The sequence below is a fragment of the Centroberyx gerrardi genome, chromosome 15, assembly GCF_048128805.1.
Source record: "Centroberyx gerrardi isolate f3 chromosome 15, fCenGer3.hap1.cur.20231027, whole genome shotgun sequence".
NCBI lineage: Eukaryota > Metazoa > Chordata > Actinopteri > Beryciformes > Berycidae > Centroberyx > Centroberyx gerrardi.
The window spans coordinates 19,941,693-19,962,336 of record NC_136011.1 but is presented as its reverse complement, the minus strand read 5'-3'; the positions used below and the strand labels follow the sequence as shown (position 1 = coordinate 19,962,336).

The 20,644-nt window shown below is 42.2% G+C and overlaps 1 protein-coding gene across 2 annotated transcripts; it reads left to right on the top strand.

Moving 5' to 3' along the window:
* Positions 1 to 366: 366 nt before the first annotated feature.
* Positions 367 to 20,384, top strand: wapla (WAPL cohesin release factor a). 2 transcript variants are annotated; one of them, XM_071896012.2, is made up of 20 exons: positions 367 to 639; positions 1,388 to 1,801; positions 2,449 to 3,193; positions 3,608 to 3,909; positions 4,333 to 4,463; positions 5,330 to 5,425; positions 6,118 to 6,279; positions 7,010 to 7,146; positions 8,315 to 8,426; positions 9,299 to 9,529; positions 11,087 to 11,198; positions 11,379 to 11,476; positions 11,779 to 11,855; positions 12,819 to 12,994; positions 13,436 to 13,551; positions 13,732 to 13,962; positions 14,738 to 14,951; positions 15,618 to 15,706; positions 16,012 to 16,107; positions 18,179 to 20,384. In XM_071896012.2, exons 2-20 carry the CDS (start codon positions 1,414 to 1,416, stop codon positions 18,242 to 18,244), a joined length of 3,579 nt encoding a protein of 1,192 aa, XP_071752113.1. In that variant the 5' UTR covers positions 367 to 639; positions 1,388 to 1,413; the 3' UTR covers positions 18,245 to 20,384. The 2 variants fall into 2 exon arrangements, with proteins under 2 accessions (XP_071752113.1, XP_071752114.1); XM_071896013.2 differs by having other exon boundaries at positions 1,368 to 1,801.
* The last annotated feature ends 260 nt before the right edge of the window (positions 20,385 to 20,644 follow it).

Sequence of the window (20,644 nt, the reverse complement as noted above, 5' to 3'; positions counted from 1 at the left end):
GATTTAGAGATTTGCAGATTTGCAGCTCTCAAGGTTAATTTCATTGCTACTAGGCTATGAAAGGAAGCTCATTTGAAAATCAATTAGTCGATAAATTAACCTACACACGAGAGAGACCGAGAGAAGGAAGATGGCACTACATTCTCGAACGCATCAGTCTCTTTGGCTCAACTTCAAGTTCACAACTATTGCGGTCCTCTAGTGCCCCCTATCGTCTATTTTGGTTTCAATTTTTTACCCAATCATAGTCACGTTTGCTGGCACAACCAGTCGAAATCTCTCAGCACCGGAAAGCCTCCCTGCCGCTGATTGGCCAGTTCTCGTCTTGCGGCGAACGACACTCAAAGGTCTTGGCAGGGAACGAAGAGGGAGGGGAAATTTTAATGGCCGTCAGTGGCACTACAAAATGCAAAAAAGTCCGGATTATCCACAATATTTAGGCTATACTACCCGCGGATGCGTTTAGACCACTTTTCTTTATTTCCAGGCGTTGTATTTAGAACAAATTCGGCTTAGTGATGTGTTTTTAGTGTTGTTTTTTGCAGCATTGAACGGACTTTACCCGCTTGGTTTGTGCGCGAGTGGAAGATCAGGCCTAGCCGGTTGGCTAGAACAAGCGGTTGTTCATCGGAGTTGAAGGTAAGAGTATGTTGCTGTTCTTTCGCACTCGCGTCGTATTTAGATTTTTCAGTTTATCTCTGCGTAGTGCTATAACTTGTTATATGTACATTGAGTTCGTCATATTTTATACACACAAGCTGATTTCCGGTATTTGATATAATCAAATGTGGAATGTAAACAGAAGACTAACGTTAGCTATAGCTTAGCATTGTCGTAGCTAACGGCTAACTTTACAGTAACTTTACAAGCAGGAGCAGGCCTAGCTGGAGTTAACGGGCGTAGGAGCTAGTCGTATACGACGTTAGCTAACGTTGACTGTGAAATCCTCCAATGTTAGCTAACTAGTAAAAAGAAGTTCTAGTCTTATTTAAGTTTAGCTAGGTAACATTAGCTTTCTAAGTTGTTGTTCCAATATGACTGATAATGTTATCTGATCCATGCTATTGGGACTAGCAAGATAGCTATGCTAATTTGGTGAGCTAATGTAAGCTAACAACAGTTAATTAACAGAGTTAATCTATCTGATTTAGATAACATGATCGCAAAGAACTAACCGCTTCCCTCGTTGTTATAACATCTGGTGGTAAATGATAGATTGTTGGTGCATTTCCCCTTCAGACAGAGATCCTGATGAAGTTGTGCTTTGAGTAACTTAACACTTGTAACGTTAATGTAGTTATTATAACGACGCTAGTTAGGTACGTTTGTCTTCTCCGAGTAATAATATGTAACTTATTTTTTTACAGTTGTCTTCCTCTGTCCACAGGGAATATGTAACATAAAGCAACCAACATGACATCCAGATTCGGTAAAACATACAACCGCAAGGGAGGAGAAGCTAATTCTAAATTTGAAGAGGTGTTTTCCAATAAAAAGCCCACTCTGACCACCAAATGGGGCGAGACCACCTACAAGGCTCAATTGGGAGCCAAAAGGCCTCTCTTAAAACCTGAAGTTCCTGAGCTCCCCAAGAGGCCCAGGCTTGAGGACAGTGATAGTGATGAAGACCCATTTGGGTTTGACAGTGATGATGAGTCCAAGACTGTAACCTCTCATAGTGCGTCCCAGTCTAAAGCAGATGAGGGGGATGTGACGAAGACAGCCTCAGTCCAGTGCAGTGGGACCACCACCGTTGTGGCCTCTGCACAGGGCGCTGCAGGCTCAACAGTCAAATTCACAAGTAAGTAATCAATACCAAAACTAATAATTATAATGTTACAAAATCTTGAATGAGATAGCCTACTCCCTGTGCCTTACTGTGCTATACTTATGATATGAGCATTGCTCATAGAAATGGCCTCTGTTATACTGTTATGTATTTGGTCTCTTGCACCACTGGCAAAGTTTTTTGTTGTTGAAACAAATGATACTCTTACCTGGAATAGTTAAGCCTGTCCAGCTGCCTTGTGTGCTTGGCACTAGAGGATGGAAGAAGCCTCACTTTCAACTGATGTCATTTCTGATTGTTCCTGACAGACTAAATATAAATCAGTGTTTACAGTTGCTGCATTAGGCTATTTGTTTTCTCTCTGTTAAAAAGTCATGTGCATTACACAAGATCATGTACGTTCAGTGATAAGAGTAACTTGTTGAAACCTGAATTTTCACTTTCAAAGGCACCACAGCATCAGATGTAGCTGCAGTATTTTTAAGGAGCCCTCTCCTGGTTTCATGGGACAACAGTTAATTTACTTTCTGTAGCTTAGCTGTCATTTTGTATTTTATCTCTGCCTATTAGTTTTATTGATAGTAGAGTTCCTGTCTGCATCCATGCAGGTACAATGTCAACTGTTTGATGTGACCACAGCAAATTTTCTCCTTTCACAGGCAAGCAAACATCTGAAGACAAAGCTGTAAAGAATAGTCAGTCCTGGTACAGAAGCACATCAGATAGCAACCAGCCGAAATCTGCAGCCGTGTCCTCCTTTTCAAAGACAATCCCCTCTGATGATAGGAACTCCGTAGGGACCCAGCGGTCCGTATCCTCTTTCCCCAGTATAGACGCCTCCCTTCATGGTAAAGATTCTACTGATGCACCAGGAGGTAGCAGAGACTCCCAGTCCTCTTACTCCCATGATGGACTCCCCTCTGAAGGGATGAAAAGTGCAGAGCAGGAGCCTCCAGCAGAACCAGTGGATAACATTCCCCCTTCTCCATTCACCCTCAGGGCCTCCAACTGTAAGATATACCGGCGGCCCGGTCGGTTTAACAAAACCTCCTCTGAATCTGCAGAAAACGACAATAGCAGCAGCAAGCCCCCTGAAACAGTGTGTGCCGAAGTGAAACCCAACAGTGTCTTTGCCGCGAGTGCAAGTAATACTGCTGCCAATGCTAACACAGCAGCCAAGCCGGCAGCCAAGCCGGCAGCCAAGCCGGCGGCGGGCAGGGGCAGGGGGAGAGTACGGGACTACACAGTGCTGCACCCCTCTTGTCTGTCAGTGTGCAACGTCACCATCCAGGACTCCATGGATCGCAGCATGGACGAGCTGGTTACCCCAGCTGCCCCTACCGACCTGGGAGAGGCAGGCCAGATGAAGAAGAAGTCAGACGTTCCGCCACCCAAACCCACTCGGTAAGATGCAGTGTTGTTTTCTCTTTCCCTTGTTCAATACAGTACAGTCAGTACATACAGGTCATTGTCATGCAAATTGAAATATAAAAGATGGTAGTCATTCGGTCTTGTCTTAATTGACTGATGTGCCTCACATTTTCATCACAGAGTCCTTTTCTTTGTATCATCTTTGAGGAAACTGTTACTATTTCTTAATCAGTTTTTTGGTGTTGTGCTTCCTCCATCAGCTGTGACTTTCAAACTGTTCTCTGTACCCTGAGTTGTGCAATAGTTTCGATCCCTACTTCTAAATCCAGTTGTTTTCTGTCATGTGTCATTTCTTCAGTTTTCCTTGTTTCGGTTTTCCTGCAGCCTTCCTACAGTCTCAGTTAAGACTTGGTAAAAAAAAAAACATTCTTCTCTGTGTCTCCCCAGGTTCAGACCCACCCAGACAAAGACCAAGAAGGAGACCAAGCTGGAGTTCTTTGGCTTTGAAGACAAAGAGGACCACGGGGGCGAGGAGGGGTCAGAGGGCGCCATGGCGGGCAGCAGCAGCTACAAGATCAAGTACTTTGGCTTTGACGACCTGAGCGAGAGTGACAGTGATGAGGAGAGCTCCCAGGCCAAAGAGAAGAAGAAGGCCAAGAAGGCGGCAGCAGCCTTAGCCGCTCTGAGCTCCGGTGTGGACAGCCCTCATACCAGTGACTCGCAGGACAGCCAGGCCAGCAGCAATACAGGTGGGCTGGCCACTGTGCCATGGAGCCATGGTAAACTAAGTTACCTCAATTCAGTTTTTGGTCATATTGTTATCTAGAGTTGTAGCATGCCTTCAGTCTACTGCAGAAACCTCTACACACTGGCATCTTTTCAGAAATTGGGAAAAATTGGATGACATTCTAATTGAAGTCAGTGTTTTGTTTTTATATTATACCATGTTCATGGGACATTTTCTACACATTCTGGATTGTGCCGATGGTCAGTTACAGTGTAGAAACATTTATAATTCTCATTTGAAGTATACGGCATGCATTTTATTTTGCAGACAAATGTCAAAGCACCATACTCAGGCTGTTATATAAAAGCTAACTCTAAAAATTAGTCCTGTCCATTCACATACTGATGCTAATTCCTTGCTGTCCACAATCTGGTCTCTCCAACAGATGCTTTTGACTTCTCTGATGACTCCAGCCCAGGGGCCACTGAGGGACAGAAGGGACGCTCAGGGAAGTCAAGCGACAAATCCAAGGACTTTGGCACCGGAGCCAAAAAGATCTTCAGTGGACCCAAAAAGGTTGGGAACCTATCTAGCATTTGTCTGTGCGTTTCTCTGCCTGAATTCACCGCAAGCCATTTTTCTCCTTTATTTGGCATTAGCAATTTCTTTGAGTAATTGCCAGTTAGACTGTTTTGTAATTACACAGACTATGGTGTTGAGCAAGCAGTAATCTCTAATTATTACCTCTTGGTCAGGCTGATATTCATCTGTATGACTCAGCCTTGATTTGTGGTGTTTGCGTGGATCGTCTTCATTTGCAGTGCTCTGCTTTAGCTGGATAGTCTTGTGCAATGGCTTTGGGTTGTTTGTGATCTGTCCCTCTAATTCCCTGCGTTTACTGTTTTCAACTGACAGAATTACATACATTGTCTTCATGTTATATAAATAAGTCACACAATGTTTCATTCTCAAGGAATGTTTTGTTTTTTACTGCTATGGGACTATTGTGCTCCACACTGAGGCTGCTGTTGTCTCAGTCTCCCATCGTTGCACTCTGCAATATTTATGTTTGTTTTGTAGTGCTTATTCACAGCATTAGCTTTAGCTTTGTGCTAGACTGTTTTATTGAGATCCATGTACGAGATCTTGCTGAAAGTCCAGTGTTTCCTTTTTAGATTTTTTTTTTTTTGTTGAGGTGGGGGGTGGTGAGAATTTTGGTTCTGCACCCAAGGATTGGTTGTTTGTTTGTTTATTATTGTGTTTACAAGATTTTTAGTTTTCCATGGTTGGGCCACTGCAGCTAAATGAATGTAAAGGATACACTGAGGTCATGTCAGTCTGGGAAAGGCTGCTGAATCCAAAAGGCTTTGAATCTGGTGCTATGTGTTGCTTCTGTTTAGCTTTACCAAACTGACTCTTTTAAAATTCTTGCTGTGTTCCAGTCCCCTGCTAAAGCTGTGTATAACGCTCGCCACTGGAACCAACCCGAGCCAGAAGAGATGCCTCCGCCTCCTCTGTCTCGATCTCAAACTGCTCCGGTAAGATATGGCTGTCTTAGTGGTTAGAAATTACATACTGAAAAAGTTACCTCACTTCAGTTTTTGGTCATGTTGTGATGGAAGACTTATAACATGCCTTCAGTGTTATGCAGAAACCTCTACAAAAGGGCACCATGTCAGGTTCCAATTGATGTCCATGGATTTTCGGTGTTTTCAACAATTTTCCAACACACTCTGGACAGTGAAACATGTTTGCATTTATTTTACCAATAAATGTAACAGCACTATGCACAGGGTGTTATAGGAAAGCTAATAACCTACCAGTCCTATCCATTCACATTCAGATACCAGTTCCCTGCTGTCCGCAATCCAGTATATTGTTTGTTGCTCTCTTAGTGCTCCATTCTGTGTTAATTACTCTGTACTTCTTTCTTTTTGTCTACATGGAGCCATTTTCCTAGACAAGGATTAAGCTGGGCTAACAGTCCGTGTAGAATTCCTGCATGGAAAGAAATGTTTGCGCAAAGACTAAGCTGATCAGTGTCTGGCAACTAGGATTTAAAAGTTGTTGTTAACTTTACACTACCTCATCTGACATCCATGTTAACAACCTATATTAAAGACTTGTGTGCCTAAGAGACTGTTCAGCTGTGGCAAATCTTCCAGACATGTCATTAAACAGATTTTGTTACTTCTCTATGAACCTCATTCCTCCGCCTCTTCCTCCTCAGGCCAGTTTATCAAGCGGCAGTAAGGACAGCAACTCCCACAAAGACGATGGCCTGTTCAAAGCCCCCCCACCGCCGCCCAAAGTAATTAAGTCAGAGACCATCCCCACGCGACCCAACCAGGATATCGTCACGGCACTCAAATGCAGGAAGGAGCACAAGGAGGTGAGTCCGGGGCATGCTGCGAGATGTGGTGTTTTCAGACACTCGATTAAGCCACCACTACCAGGCGATGAGGGGAGGGGGGCATTCAATCTTTTGCAACTAAATGCTTATCTGTGTGTAGTTTTCACTGCATTTGTTTGCATGCTGTTATGAATTAATCTCTTTTCTCCTGCCCAGCAAAGCTGCTGTTATTCATTTCATACAGGTTTTAAAGGGTTAGTGTTCATTGGAGCATGCCGTTAAGCTTGCCATTGTTTATTTGAATCCCAGTATGGGTTGGGGGTAGCAATGATGAGTGTTGCTTTTCATTTAAGCCCTCCTACAGCTTGTGTCATTTGCAGATGGTCCTTTTGGCTCCAGATCAGGCAGTTAGCCATAGATCCCCTAAAGTAATATGGCTGCAGCTAAGCTGTCGCTACATACACTGGTGTTGTCTTAACCTCAGGTCCTGTCCTATGGCATGCTGAGTCCACACAGCAGGAATGTTGACACGCACACACACATACAGTGTCACCGCTGATCAGGCCCTGACTCCCTAGACTGAGCTGTTATTGATGAAGGGTATTGGCACAGTCAGCTAATGCTGCTAATGGAACCAATAGACCAGAACTTTACAATCAAAGCATTTCTCACTGTGTGTGCTTGTGTGCGTGTGCTGCGTCCATGGGTCTCTGGATCCATTGCACAGCATTGCAATTAAATGTGATTAACCCCAATCCCCTTCCACCAGCTATACACGGTGGTGCAGCATGTGAAGCACTTCAATGACGTGGTGGAGTTTGGAGAGAACCAAGAGTTCACAGATGACTTTGAATACCTGGAAACAGGGCTGAAGAGCAGCCAGCCACTCAACACAAGATGCCTTAGGTAAGAGGACAAACCACTTAGTGCTGGCCTCCTGGTGGCAGGCTGTAAGGTGCTTGCCAAGTCTGCTCTGACTTAGGGTTTTTTGCTACAAGTGCACGATACAAATTTTTCATACCCGATATGAGTACTTCATTAAGTAGATGGGCCGATACATGCCACTCAATTAACATTCGTTTATGTCGCCTAGTATTGGCCTATTATAAAACAATTACAGGAGCAATTGCTTCACTTCATCAGAATATGCATGGAAAATTGTGTAACAGTCCGCAATCAAATAAAAGATGATGATGATAATAATAAAATAGAAAATTAGCAGAATATTCTTTTTCACAAATTGCAACAATTCAGTGTTTTCATGTTGGTTTGCCTTCCAGTGTCAAGCCAGTCAAAAAAAACAAAAGTACAGAATAAACCCCTATATTGATTTGAGTAATGCAAAGTACTTAAGTGAATACATTTAAGGGGAGGGAGGTGCTTCGCCTCTCCACTCTCAGCAGTGCCAGTCACCTCATTTGACTCAGCTGGCACTTTGCTTCAGAGATCAAAGAATCACTACACTGCAGACATTTTTCCTCCTGCCAGAAAAGTGTTTTATTGTGCCAAAGCGCAGCTCATTAAAGTATCGGCGTCGGGACAGTACATGGGAGCTGGATTGACACAAATTCTGATACTACAGATACTATCGGTGCACCTCTATTTTTTGCTATCTACTCCTCTCTGTCCTTTTCTTTTTGTACATTTCCCTCTTGTCTTTTGTGGTAATGTGGTAAGATACTGTGGTTTTTCTCTACTCTACAATAAAACAGAAAGACTGTTTAAAAAATACTGCCATCCTACTTTAAAAAAGAGATCCGCTCAGGAGAGGCAACCTTTGTTTCAGTACTTGATCTGAAGCTGTAGCAATGTTTAATAGCAAGGAGAGTGGGGAATCCAGCCTCCTTGAGGATATTGTTCAGTCTTTAGACAGGGAGAACAAAGTGTAAAGAATCAAAATCTCAATCTACAAATGGTGATACGGATTTTAGAGAGGGCTGTGCCCCATAGTCTCATTCATCTTGGCTTTTGGAGTGAGACTGAAAAATACCTGACAAAGATTTCTGTATTTACTTTGAAACACTATTTCCTTCCCTCCTCTTCCTCTCTGCCCCTCCCTCCCTCACTGCTCCAGTATAATCAGCCTGGCCACACGGTGTGCCATGCCCAGTTTCAGGATGCACCTGCGGGCCAGAGGGAAGGTGGCACAGGTCTTCAAGATGCTCAGTGATGCTCCACAGCACCCGGTCAGTAAAACTCTTCTGTCACGTACCTCTCTGGACTCACTTTAGATCATCTCCCTCAACATTGAGTAATATTACCAAATGGACATTTAGAAATTTAGAGAAAATGGACAGATGGTAGAAATGTTTGCCAGTTTTAACTAATTGTTGTTTTCTTTGTTTCTTTCTTTCTAGTCTTAAAAGCCTTGAAAGGTCTTGAATACAGTTTCACAAGTCTTAGCTTTTTCTTGGTGCACTACATTTCTAGTGAGAGATTTCCTTGGTTGTGCAACTGTTTGCGATGGCCTTAAAAAAGGGCTTTTCACACAGCACTTAGCCCAGGGCTAAATGCTTCCTTAGCCCTGAGCTAAGTTGTGTTTTACCCTGGGCTAACAAAGGTTTCACACAGGTCTTCCAAAGTGGCAGAACCTCGACTTTAGCCCAGGGATAGCTGGCCCTGCTCCTGAGCAGGGTTATCCCCGACTCTTTCGGGTTATCCCCAGACTTTTGAGTCACTTGTGTGTTGTCCAATCAAATCAAACTTCTCCTTCACAACGTTGCTAAGCAACGATGCGTGGCATTCCTAGGCTAAAGTGTTTTTTATTACCATATAATATTCAGACGTGTGAATCATTAGCCCTAGGCTAAGATTTAGCCATGGGTGAAATGTTTGTGTGAAAAAGGGTTAAGCTAACCCTGGGCCAACTGTTAGCCCAGGGTTAAGATAACCCTAGGCTAAGCCTGTGCTGTGTGAAAAGCCTGTAGTCACCCTGGATACACTTTACCCATCCAGGTGTTCCCTACTAGTCTGGGGGAATCACACCGTTGACCTATGGAAGTTCTAGGGTACCTCCATCCCTTTGTAAAAGCCATTAGTCTCTCTCTTGTTCTTTCAGAACCTCGCTCTGTGCACGGCTGCCCTGATGTACATTCTGAGCCGGGATCGCCTTAACATGGACCTGGACAGGGCCTGCCTGGAGCTAATGATCCGGCTGCTGGAGCTGGAGCAGGACCACTCGGCCCAACCGGACCAGCTCACCGCTAAGGAGGTGGCAAAGGTCAAGGAGAAGATTAGGAAGCTGTGTGAGACGGTGCACAACAAGCACCTTGACCTGGAAAACATCACGGTGGGTTATCCTCTAACAATAAAATTAACATATTAAATCAAAAGGCTTCTGCCTCTGGATATATCTTAGATTAAACTACAGTGCTACTCCTACTCTGAGTGGTTGTCTTAAACAAGCGGACCTGATAAACATTAAGGTAGCTTTATAATATATGTTATCTTACTGAAAGAAACATTCAACATCAACCTAATTTGGCCTTGCATAGGCACCACTCTCCCTATTCCCCTCTCCCTGTTACTAAGCTGTGTGGGAGAGTGTAACAAGCACCTGGACCTAGAGGAGATCATGTTGTTATCTTTAAAAAATACAATGGTTGCATGCAGATATACTTATCTTTGTATCTGGAAAGCATCACAGTGTCAGGAAAAATGATGCCTTGAGCGGTCATTGTTGTGAAGATAATGACAGTTGTAGCCATGGAGATCATGCTGTTTAATTGCACTTATGTGTTTCAGACACAATTTAGTGGGACTCAAATGAATTGATCCAATAAAGGCATTAGTTTGTTTGTGTTCCCTCAGCATGTTGAAGAGATGGCACCATACCCGCACTTGTTGCCTTGTACTTGTTATCAGCCATAGCTCGGTTACAAAGAGGCCAGAGTGTAGTCAATTATAGTTTCAGTGTCAATATTTGTTATTGAACAAAGAAGATCAGTTTTCACTGCTCCCATTCACACTCAACCAGGCCAATATTATCTATCACAAATACAGCACACTACTGCACATAACCCAGCAACATATATTCCTACTGAACATCCACAATCGGATGCATTGCTTCATTAACACTAGAATGTCAGATATCTCTGAAACGAAAGGGTGTCAGAGTATGTATGCCAAATAGGAAAAAGCTCTAAAAGCAAAATGTGATTCATATCATTTATATTGTCACGGCCCTTGGCCTAACATTGCAGAAATGTGCAACATGTCAATATTGAGTGCTCACAGCCCGTATTAGACATAAACCATATTCTATTATGACCCGTGTTGTACCTTTACTTGGTACTTGGACACTATGCGTTCTTCTCAAAATTCTATATGGCGTAGTGTGAGTTGTTGGAACAGGTTGGTTGTGTTGCTTACTGTTGTTACTACAACTGTCTTGACATTTTTTGCCAAGAAGCTGAGTTTGTGGTCCGTCCATTCTCCTGAATCCAAAATACCGTCCAACAACTGATGTTGAATTCTTTCTCTGTACCAAATCATTGTATTTGTTACCAACAACCGCCTCCCCATTGTTGGCCTGCATCTCCTGTGCTCTTCTATCCTCTCACTCTGACTATTCCATGCTGCCTCTCTAGCTTCTGACTGGTTAACAACTGATTGGCTATTAAGTCAACATCAGCTGTGGATATGGCTTTCTAACAAATTTGTTCAATTGGTAGTGTGTGAAAGAGATTAATGACTTAAAAAAAAATCACAGTCTCAAGCACATGTTCAAATCAGTTCCAATTTGATTTATTGTGAGCCCTCGGGCATTAGCAGATGTACATCATGTTGTCTTTGTAAGGGGTTGATGATGATGATGATGATGATGACGGTGTTGTTTCTGTTGCAGACGGGCCACCTGGCTATGGAGACGCTGCTCTCTCTGACCTCCAAGAGAGCCGGGGACTGGTTCAAAGAAGAACTACGGCTGCTGGGAGGCCTGGACCATATTGTAGACAAAGGTAGGTGTGTGGGAAGGCCATCTTGCTCATGTTACAGTGCACAAGTGGGAGTTCTGCAAGTGTCTGCATGTGTGTGTGGGCAGTGATATCATTTTCCAGTGTTGTGTGTCACAGTATTGACCTTTAAGTAACTGTCAGGCTGCATAGTAACCAGGTGCCTATGTGTGTGTGTTGTCACAGTGAAAGAGTGTGTGCAGAACCTGAGCCAAGAGGATGACAAGGAGAACCTGGTGGCCTCCTTATGGGGGGCTGAGAGATGTCTGAGAGTGCTTGAGAGTGTAAGTACTGCGCTGTCAAGTTGGGTTTACTCTCTCTCCAAAGTCATACAAGAGTGCCACTCAAGGACAAGAGTAATTGAGCACCGAGCAAACTGAATTGGATGGTGGATTTTACCCTTATCTGATGAAACACTTTGTTTAAAATGTTCAATATGTCCTGTTACTTTCTGTCTTGAAGTGTCCTTGATCAAATGTATTTGAACTCCTCATTTTCTTTTTCTTCACCCCCTTTTTTCTCCTTTCACTTACTTTCTTTGACTTTTATTCCTTTATCGTCAATCTTTCTCTTCTTCTGCCAACAGGTGACAGTACAGAACCCAGAGAACCAGGGTTACCTGATCGCCTACAAAGACTCACAACTCATTGTCTCCTCTGCTAGGTGAGAACCAGACAGCTTGGAGCTATAACCGTTGACTGGACACTGCAATGTACAGAGCCATAGATTAATATAGCAGTAATAGTTCTTTATACAGCTTACCCCCATACCTATTATATCATCATTGTACCCATCACATTAAACAATGTCCTTAGGGGTATTATGGCTTTTATAAAACAATTACCAACATGTCTATTTATTGAAAAAAAATCTTCAAATTAGTATAGCACACATAGGAATAAACAGTAGAAAATAACATCGTAACTAGCTCCCTGGGTACTGCAAGAGTTGGCATAGCAGCCAATAAAGAATGGTAAGCTGTACTTAATGGGAATTACCAGCACAGTTGGAACGTGTCTTTGACCACTCATATTGCTTGGCTGTTGAATACGAGTAAAAATATACAAGAACAACAGGCTGTCTGCTCTCCTTTGGTGGAACAATACAACCATTAACAAAGGAATAAAACACGTAATATACAGCATTTCTCCTAGACATGTTTGTAGAATGTTACTACTGTGGCAAAATGTAATGAATCTGTTTATCTGGCTAAGAAATGCTGCCTTGCAGTCACCATGTTCCAATGTCTGGGTCTCTTCTGCCAGTATGCAGCCCTCGGTTTATATTCCTGTATTGGTGGGCACTGACTGGGTGTCAGGATTGTGTCAAATAAAGCTCAGTGACCTTATGTCGCCTCCTGTAAACAAAACCTCATCTGATTACTATGATAATCTAATCTCTGTTCTGTCTTCGTCAATCTTCTCTGTCTCTCTTCATGCTCCATCTCAATCTCCCTTGGTCTTTTTGTCTTATCTCTCTCAATCTACCCTTCATCATTCAATCTCCTCTACTTCTCTTCCTGGTCTCTCTGTCACCCTTGTTCTCTCTGTCCCTCTTCTCCCATTTTTCTTTCACTTTGCTCTTTACCTTCTCTCTTCCTCCATCTCTTTTTCTTGGTTTCTCCAGTGGCTTGCGGTACTGTGAGGATATGATCCAGCGATACAGCAGGGCGTTGAACAACAGCTCCCTGTCATCGACAGGCGCGGCGCTGCCCCACTGCAGCTTCAGTAATGTGGGCAAGGCTGTGGAGGACTGCATGAGGGCTATTATAGGAGTGCTGCTCAACCTTACCCATGACAACGGTACGTCATTATTAATGATTACTTTAAAGTCCCCATGAAATGAACTCCCGTTACTTTTACTTCCTGGAGAACACAGTATCTTTGGTGGTGACCTCATGCTGCACTAGTTTGCGTAAATGTAAGTTTCTAACCAATAAAACCATCAGATTTTTTAGCAATCCCGCCCCCACACACCCCTCCCATCAAATAAAATAGCCTTTCTCTCCCTGACTCATATTCTGTTGGTTTAGACTTTTGAATGATCCCTCACTGCATTATGCCCCGCCCCAACATCCTGTTTTAACTGGAAATCAAATCAAATTCAGGAAGTAAAGATGCCATTTTATGGGGTCTTTTAAGATCCTGCCATGCCTTGTATCTCTATGCAATGAAATCCTTGGGTGTTAAGCAGGTGTGTTGACTAGGAGAAGAGGTGAATAACATCATTTTTTTTGTCTGCAGAGTGGGGAAGCACCAAGACAGGAGAGCAGGAACAGCTGATAGTAACAGCTCTGAACTGTGTCCTTCGGGTGCCACGCTACATCCCCCAGGAGCAGCGCTTTGACGTGCGAGTACTGGTAAGGACCTCAAAAAAAAAAAAGAAGGAACAGCTAGGGGGAGCTGTGTGATAGGGACTTAAGTTAAAAGGATATCCTAACAGCATGTCTCTTTGCTCTGTGTGTGTATGTGTGCCTGCCTGCCTCCGTATGTGCGTGTACGTGTGTTCTTGCGTGTGTGTCTCCTGTTCTTTGCACCAGGGCCTGGGCCTACTAATTAACCTTGTGGAGTACAGTGCCAGGAACCGCCACTATCTGGTGGACATGGAGTACAATGTCACCGACAGCTGCCTGGAAGACAGCCTGCTCCAACCTGCTGACCCAACACAACCGGGGACAGAGGGGGAGTCGGCGCCGCCATGCCCAGCCGAGACCCAGGGAGACGGGGCTGATAAGCCCAAGTCCTCTGGTGCCCTGGCTGCCCTGGTGAAGGTAGGAGTTGTGCCAGGACTCATTAATGAATATTTTAACAGAGATTGACTGAGATTTTTTTTTTTCTTGACTGCAAGGGAGCTTTTCATTATTTCCTTTGAAGTTAGAATGTGAACAGAGGCAGTTAGTGATGAGCAGTCATAAGGATAAGTGCTTGCAAAAGTTAATTTTCAAACATATGGCCCTGTCTGAACAGGTGAACCAGTGTATTAAAAGTTTGACTGTCACCCTGGCAAATTAATGAATATGGATAATAACATTACTATAATTTAAAATTATCCTCTGTTCTCCATAGCCTACTGCACAGCCATTGGCTGTATCCATCTGTTTCTGCTTTTGGAATAAATGCACAGACTTTACATTTACAGTTACAAGTTGAACACTGACTTGAATTCGATGATGACAATGATATCTTGTTGTGACTAGTTTTAACTTTGTTATTGATATTGCTATAATCAAGCCAGCTCCTTGTCCAACTGACTCAATAGATGGTGCATGCACCTTTCTGACAACATGATTATAACTGTTGAGAATACATTAGTGATTAAGTTTGAAATGACCTTTGCCTGTCAGGGTTTAAAGGTCTTGTTTCCAGCTCTACTGTGTTGTCATACCCGCCCGGTTTCTGACCTCGCCAGAAGGGATACCTCGGCTACCTTGTTTGTTGACTCCATCCCTTTACTCCCTTTGAATTATTAAAAAGCTGCTGCGTTCCTCTGCTCCAGATAAGTTTGTGAATGGATGTGACATCTGTCTGTGTCTCTCCACATCCCAGTTCTTCCTGGAGAGAGAGCGGGCTGCCATCCTGGCTGAGGCCAAGACTGACGACCTCATCAGCGAGGCGCCCAAGCCGGCGCTGGACCAGAGCGGAGAGTGGCAGGAGACGTCGGGAGAGATCCAGTGGGTGGCATCCGAAAACAACAACGACAGCCAGAACGAGAAGAACGAGAAGAAAGAGGAGGAGGATGAGGAGTTGGACCTAAATAAAGGTAAAGCAGTTTGTGAGTGTGTGTGAATTGTGTGTTGTGTGCATGTAAGAGCTGTTTGGTTGTGGCTAAAATGATAATCCGAGTAATTTTGATTAAATTATTATTAAATTATTGATACAGTTATTTGTCTAATATGTGGAACAAGTTTATTACCTTTTTACCCTCTGTTTAAGACATCTATTTTCTAAATGGCATGCGATATATCTATCTAATCTGTTTTATCTATCTTATTTATGTAATCGATCTAGTCTAATGGTGCTGTGCAGACTCTCTGGCCTACAACAATACACACTGTGGAGAAAATCTTTGATTATATTGAAGCAGGGCAAATTCTAAGCATTAGCATCAAAACTCAAAAGTTACATAAAACTGTATCCTTGTGTCACAATCAAATAGCAACAATATGATTTTTTTGTAAGAATTCTCACTGAATTTGTCACCCACATTACAGACTGTTATGTAATTCTGCAGTAAATCATAGCTACAAAGAAAAGTGCCTTTCTGATGGGGTGTGCTAGGGCAAAGTCCTTCTCATAGGGAAATTTTCCAACCAAATTTGTATCTGTTCGGCAGTTCTCAACACCAAAGTTTGAAACCTTCCCCTCCAAAAGAAGCAGTATGACTAATTTTGAATCTCTGTTTCTCCCCTGTGTGTGTATGTTGTAGCTCTGCAGCACGCAGGCAAGCATATGGAGGACAGCATTGTAGCTTCCTACACCGCTCTGCTGCTGGGCTGCCTCTGCCAGGGCAGCCAGGTGAGACTAACACACACACACACACACACCTACACACACCAAAATAGTTAAATACTACCAAAATGTACCAGACCCTTACGATACATGATTGATTCTAGAGTACCATAAATAGTAGCTTTCTTTACTCTCGATCATGTTGCTCCTTTGTATTGTGTATAGTTAGTCTGGTATAGTTTTGAGGCATAAAATTATGATGTGTGACCACCCTAACTCAAACAATTAAAAGCTAATAATTTCCAGCAAGTGTTTTTTCTCTTCTTGAGGATATTCATATGTTTCTACTCCTTCCACTCTGCCCCCCCCAGATCAATGTGACTACTGTGAGGGAGAACCTGCCTAAAGGGGATTTCTCCATCATGACAGAAATGCTGAAGAAGTTCTTGAACTTCATGAACCTCACTGTGAGTATATCTGTTTTTCCCTCTGTCATCAGCGTGTATGTTGATGATGTCATGCCTGTGATAAAAGATGATTAAAAAAAATGTTGAATTTGAGCCAGAATGATTTTGGAGTGTGAAATTATATTTTCCTTTTGGGAGGGAAAAAAAAGCAAGTCGGCTCTGGCTAGGGCAGGGTGACACATGAAAAAATTGGAATCCTGTATTGGTACCTTGAATTCAATACCAGTACCAGACAATACTTTTTCAATACTACTAAGATGTAAATGTATCATCTTTGTAAATTATTGAATTAAATAGAGAATACCATCTAATGAATCAAACTGTTGTTGAGAATACGCATAATGATGGAGTTAAGGATGCTTGGGGAGACGGGGTCAAACGAAGGTGGAAAAGTCTCCCTCCAACAGTGTACAGCAGGAGGCTAGACTGACTGATCCTAAAAGGATCTGGATGGCTTTTATGGCTGGTGGCTAATTGAAAAATAACAATCATGTTCTCTAGGTTAGCTCTTTCTTGGATGGCACAGGGGTAAAATAAAGAAAAACAAAACGTGGAAAAGGGTCGGGCTACTGTTAACGTCTGAAGCAAGCTAATAGAAAAGAGGTAGCGCTGCCATTAATGGCAGTGTTTGAGTTGGACTCGATATTGCGTCGCATTTGGTTGCATTTCGCTTTGCTACAATATCAAATATGTCATCTTTATCGTCTTCTCTTCTAGCATTGTGGAAATATCATCAGGAAATGCGCACTGAAGAGCTTGTTTTGACTGGGGTTCAGTTGCGTCGTGTGTCTGGCATGCAGCCAATAGCCATGCGTGTAGAGGTAGCGCGTCGCTTTGCCAGTCTCAAGTAAAGCTGAATACAAGAACGCTGATAGCGATAGGCTGAGATAAGAGCAACGATAAAAGGGATTTTTCCTGTGCTATATTTATTGAACTAAAAATACAAGTATTGAAATGTGGCGCTGGAGGGCCTAACATTTTGTAAACACTTAACACATTTCAGTACCCATCCCTAGCTCAGGCAATGCTTAGTGCAAATTGTATCGAAGTTTCCATCGGCCAATATTTGAGTTTAATTGGACGCACTGACCAGAGAGACGTTATATTTAAGGGGGTCATTTGTGCAACAGCGTGAACAAACTTTGTACATGTTTTGAGGAACAGTGATGGCACCAGAGCACTTTTCCCTTTTGTTTAAAATATAATTGCAGTCTGAAAATTGCAAATGCATTTTTTCCTTAAAATTACAGCCCTTCCCTTCAAATGCACATTCAGCTCCCCACTGAAGAAATGTTGGAATGTGAAAGTAAATGGAAGCTTTTATTTCTGTTTATTTCAGTTATGAAAGGATGGAGCAGTGCGTAATGTCTGAAGCAGCTTTAAAGAGCAATATATATGATAAGGCTGTCTGACTATTGCTCTTCTAAACTGTCTCTCCAGCCGTTGAATGCGTATACAGGGCGTGACGGAAAGTCACATAAAAAAATGCTTTAAAGTGCTTCAAGAGAAGACTGTCCTCTGTCCTAGTGAGAGCTTTCCACAGACTAAATCCATTCCTTAACCTCCAACTCACCTACATATCAATACAACAACACAAACCTAAGCCTAACCCAAAAGAGGTAACAACACCTCTTGGCTGTTCTGAAATCACTGTAAAGCACAGTCTGTTGTGGCAGATTGCTTTTATATAACCATTGTAATGCAAATGTTCAATAAATACTTTGTTTTTAATCAGGAATAATTAAATGTTATTCTTTCGCCAAGCAGTGTAGGTCTAGTACCGATATGAGTTGTTGTTTGTAGTTCATGCATTAATATTAAAATTAGCTGTTACATGGTCGCAGGTTTGCATTTATCAGATATTTTACAACGGCTTGGAATGTGACTCACCCTGTCAGAACTGAGGACTGGAACTGAAATCTGTTTTATAAATGGCGCCTTGTCAAGTGAACAGGAGCCAAAATGTCCTCAAAAATCCTCACGGTCTGGGCCTCTAGCTGGTCCTCACAACTGTAGTGATACAAGCATGGACACTCACCCTCTTGTTTTTGTTTTCTCTCTCCACACACAGTGTGCAATGGGCACCACAGGACAGAAGTCCATCTCGCGGGTCATCGACTACCTGGAGCACTGTTAACAGACAGCCAGACAGCTAATTCACATTCTGACTGCACATCAGAGGGACTCCAGACTATTCCGGCGCCCGTATCCCGACAGAAGCCACAAAGGGTCATTGGAGGCTCACCAGTGTCCCCTTGACTTCGTCTTATCACTCTGAATTTTTAGTCACCTATAAAGGCATACACTGATGTGCGTGTACACACATACACACACACTCAAATACAAAAAGTCTCAGCAGCTTCTGGAGCACAGCCTGAACCAAAGCCCTGCTAGCTAACAGATGCAGATCCCTTCAGTCAGTTCCGTTAAACTAATGCCACATACAGAGTCAGATAAGTACTAGATTCATCCTCAGGTAACTGGGAATCAGGCAGAGGCGAGGCGAGATGAGAGACCAAATCTTGCAAGTCTCTAAATATCTATCTGTGGAATGTCAAATTTGAAGATGGACTCAATGCGCACCTCTTCTTTAATGTCCCAGAGGGGTGAGAGCCCTAACAGACATCTGGTCTCTGAAGTGGAGTCTTCTCTCCACTGCGAGGTTCAGATTCATGGTCGCAACAGTAATGCTTAGCGGGAGTGTGAACTTCTAAATCAAATTTTATGGATCATTACATTTTAATCTCTCCTTGTCCACATTGAAGCCAAGGGTGAAATCATTGATTAACATGAAAAACATGAATCATTTTCATGGATGTCAGAATGATGTCTCTATGTAAACTTGTGTGGAATGATTTGAATGCATAAATCCATTTACCTACATGTTTGCAATTGGCTTGCGATGGATATTAAGGGAAAGAGAATATGTTTAAGCTTTGATTTATCTGTACTGATCGTGCCCGTTATCTTTGTAAGGTGTGCAAGGTAGCAAGTCACAAGATGGGCAACGTCTGTTTTTAGATTTTTTGTTTTCCTTTGAGGGCATGTTTTTTTTTTTGTAGTTTTTCTGTTTGTCTTTTAATTAATTAGTTTAAAAGAAATCAGCGGGTCTGCGTGACATGTCAAGTTTTTTTTTTTTTTATTGGACTGATAATGGCACTTGGAAATGAAATGCTAATATGAATTTTTGGATGCTTTTTTTTTTTTTTTTTTTTTTTCTCCTCGCCCATTATCAATTTGGAAATATATTGGTATATTTAGAGTATTTAAATTTCAATTAATTCAGCATTATGTAATTATGCATTTAAACTTATTGGTATAACAGATGTGATGGATTACTCAAGAAATTGAGGATTGAGTTTCCTTTTGAATTAGCAATGAAGTTAATTTTGATTTTAACGTATTTAATTTAATGCTTTCGCTTCCTTTGTAAATGCAATGTCTTGACCTGACGACATGTGACATGCCACTTCTGTCTGGAGATTTCGCATCACGTTTCATTATGATATATCCCATGTGACACAGCTCAGTGGCTGGGCATAGTGTATTACAGAACCTGCTGTATTGTGGTTTGGGCTGAAACCCATGTGTGATGTCTCAAAATTTAATCCAAACCGTTGCTACATATATAAAAAAAAATAGGAAATGTAATTTTTATGTTCATGTTAATAGACATGAGCGTTTTTTTCTGATGGCTTCATGTTTCTGTATGTCCAGCCACTTGCAGCTGTACGTCTTTACTATCGTTGCATCATGATGTGTCAGTGTTGGACAACCCTCATTAAGCTCCCATTTATTTATCCTGTTGTGGTGTCATTTTACCGATACTGATGCACCTGAACCTTTTGAACACATCTGTCTGTTAAAGCAGCAATGTCTTGTACTGCTCATGTACGATCACTGATTGAATGACAGCCATACCTATATAAGCAGATTACTTTAGTTTTATCTGGTTTGTAGGGCTGCAGTGAACATAACTAACGTGTTTACTGTAAATGAATTACTTTGCAAAATCTGGTCTTGAATGGAATTTTAGAATGTAAATACTCCTGTACATAGTGGTTAATGGACATTTAAAATGCTTAGACTACTTTTTTCCCGAAGCTGATATTTTTATTTTATACAATATTTCTGAGTTGTTATTTGGAAAAAGAAAAAAAAAAATCCCCGCAGGAAGAGAAAAAAAAAATGTTTGTACCAGTTTCAAGGACATTGTCTTTGGTTACATGTAAATAGTTGTATCTCAAAAAGAAAAAAAAGTTGCTACTTTCAGTACACTCCCCATGTGTCTGCTTCTTCCATTGTTTGAACAGCGGGAATGCATCCAGTCTTTCATTTCCAGACTTGTAACTTGGGCTTTTATATATTCAGTGCTATGGGAGGTAAACACTTTACCAAACAGAAGTAATGTTTAGTTTGGTATTGGTAGTCATGCGTATAGCAACCACTGAATGCTTGACTGTGTATTGTACCGTGTGTTTCTCTTTGTTTCCGTAGCCCTATAAGGCTACAAGTGAACGCTTTCTCAGAGAGATAG

What these genes read in the sequence shown, in the direction of transcription:
- wapla (XM_071896012.2), top strand. Translation starts at nt 1,414, where the DNA reads ATGACATCCAGATTCGGTAAAACATACAACCGCAAGGGAGGAGAAGCT. An exon ending in GCAGGAAGGAGCACAAGGAG is followed by an intron (nt 6,280 to 7,009) that starts GTGAGTCCGGGG and finishes CCCTTCCACCAG; the next exon opens with CTATACACGGTGGTGCAGCA. An exon ending in GGAGTTGGACCTAAATAAAG is followed by an intron (nt 14,952 to 15,617) that starts GTAAAGCAGTTT and finishes TGTATGTTGTAG; the next exon opens with CTCTGCAGCACGCAGGCAAG.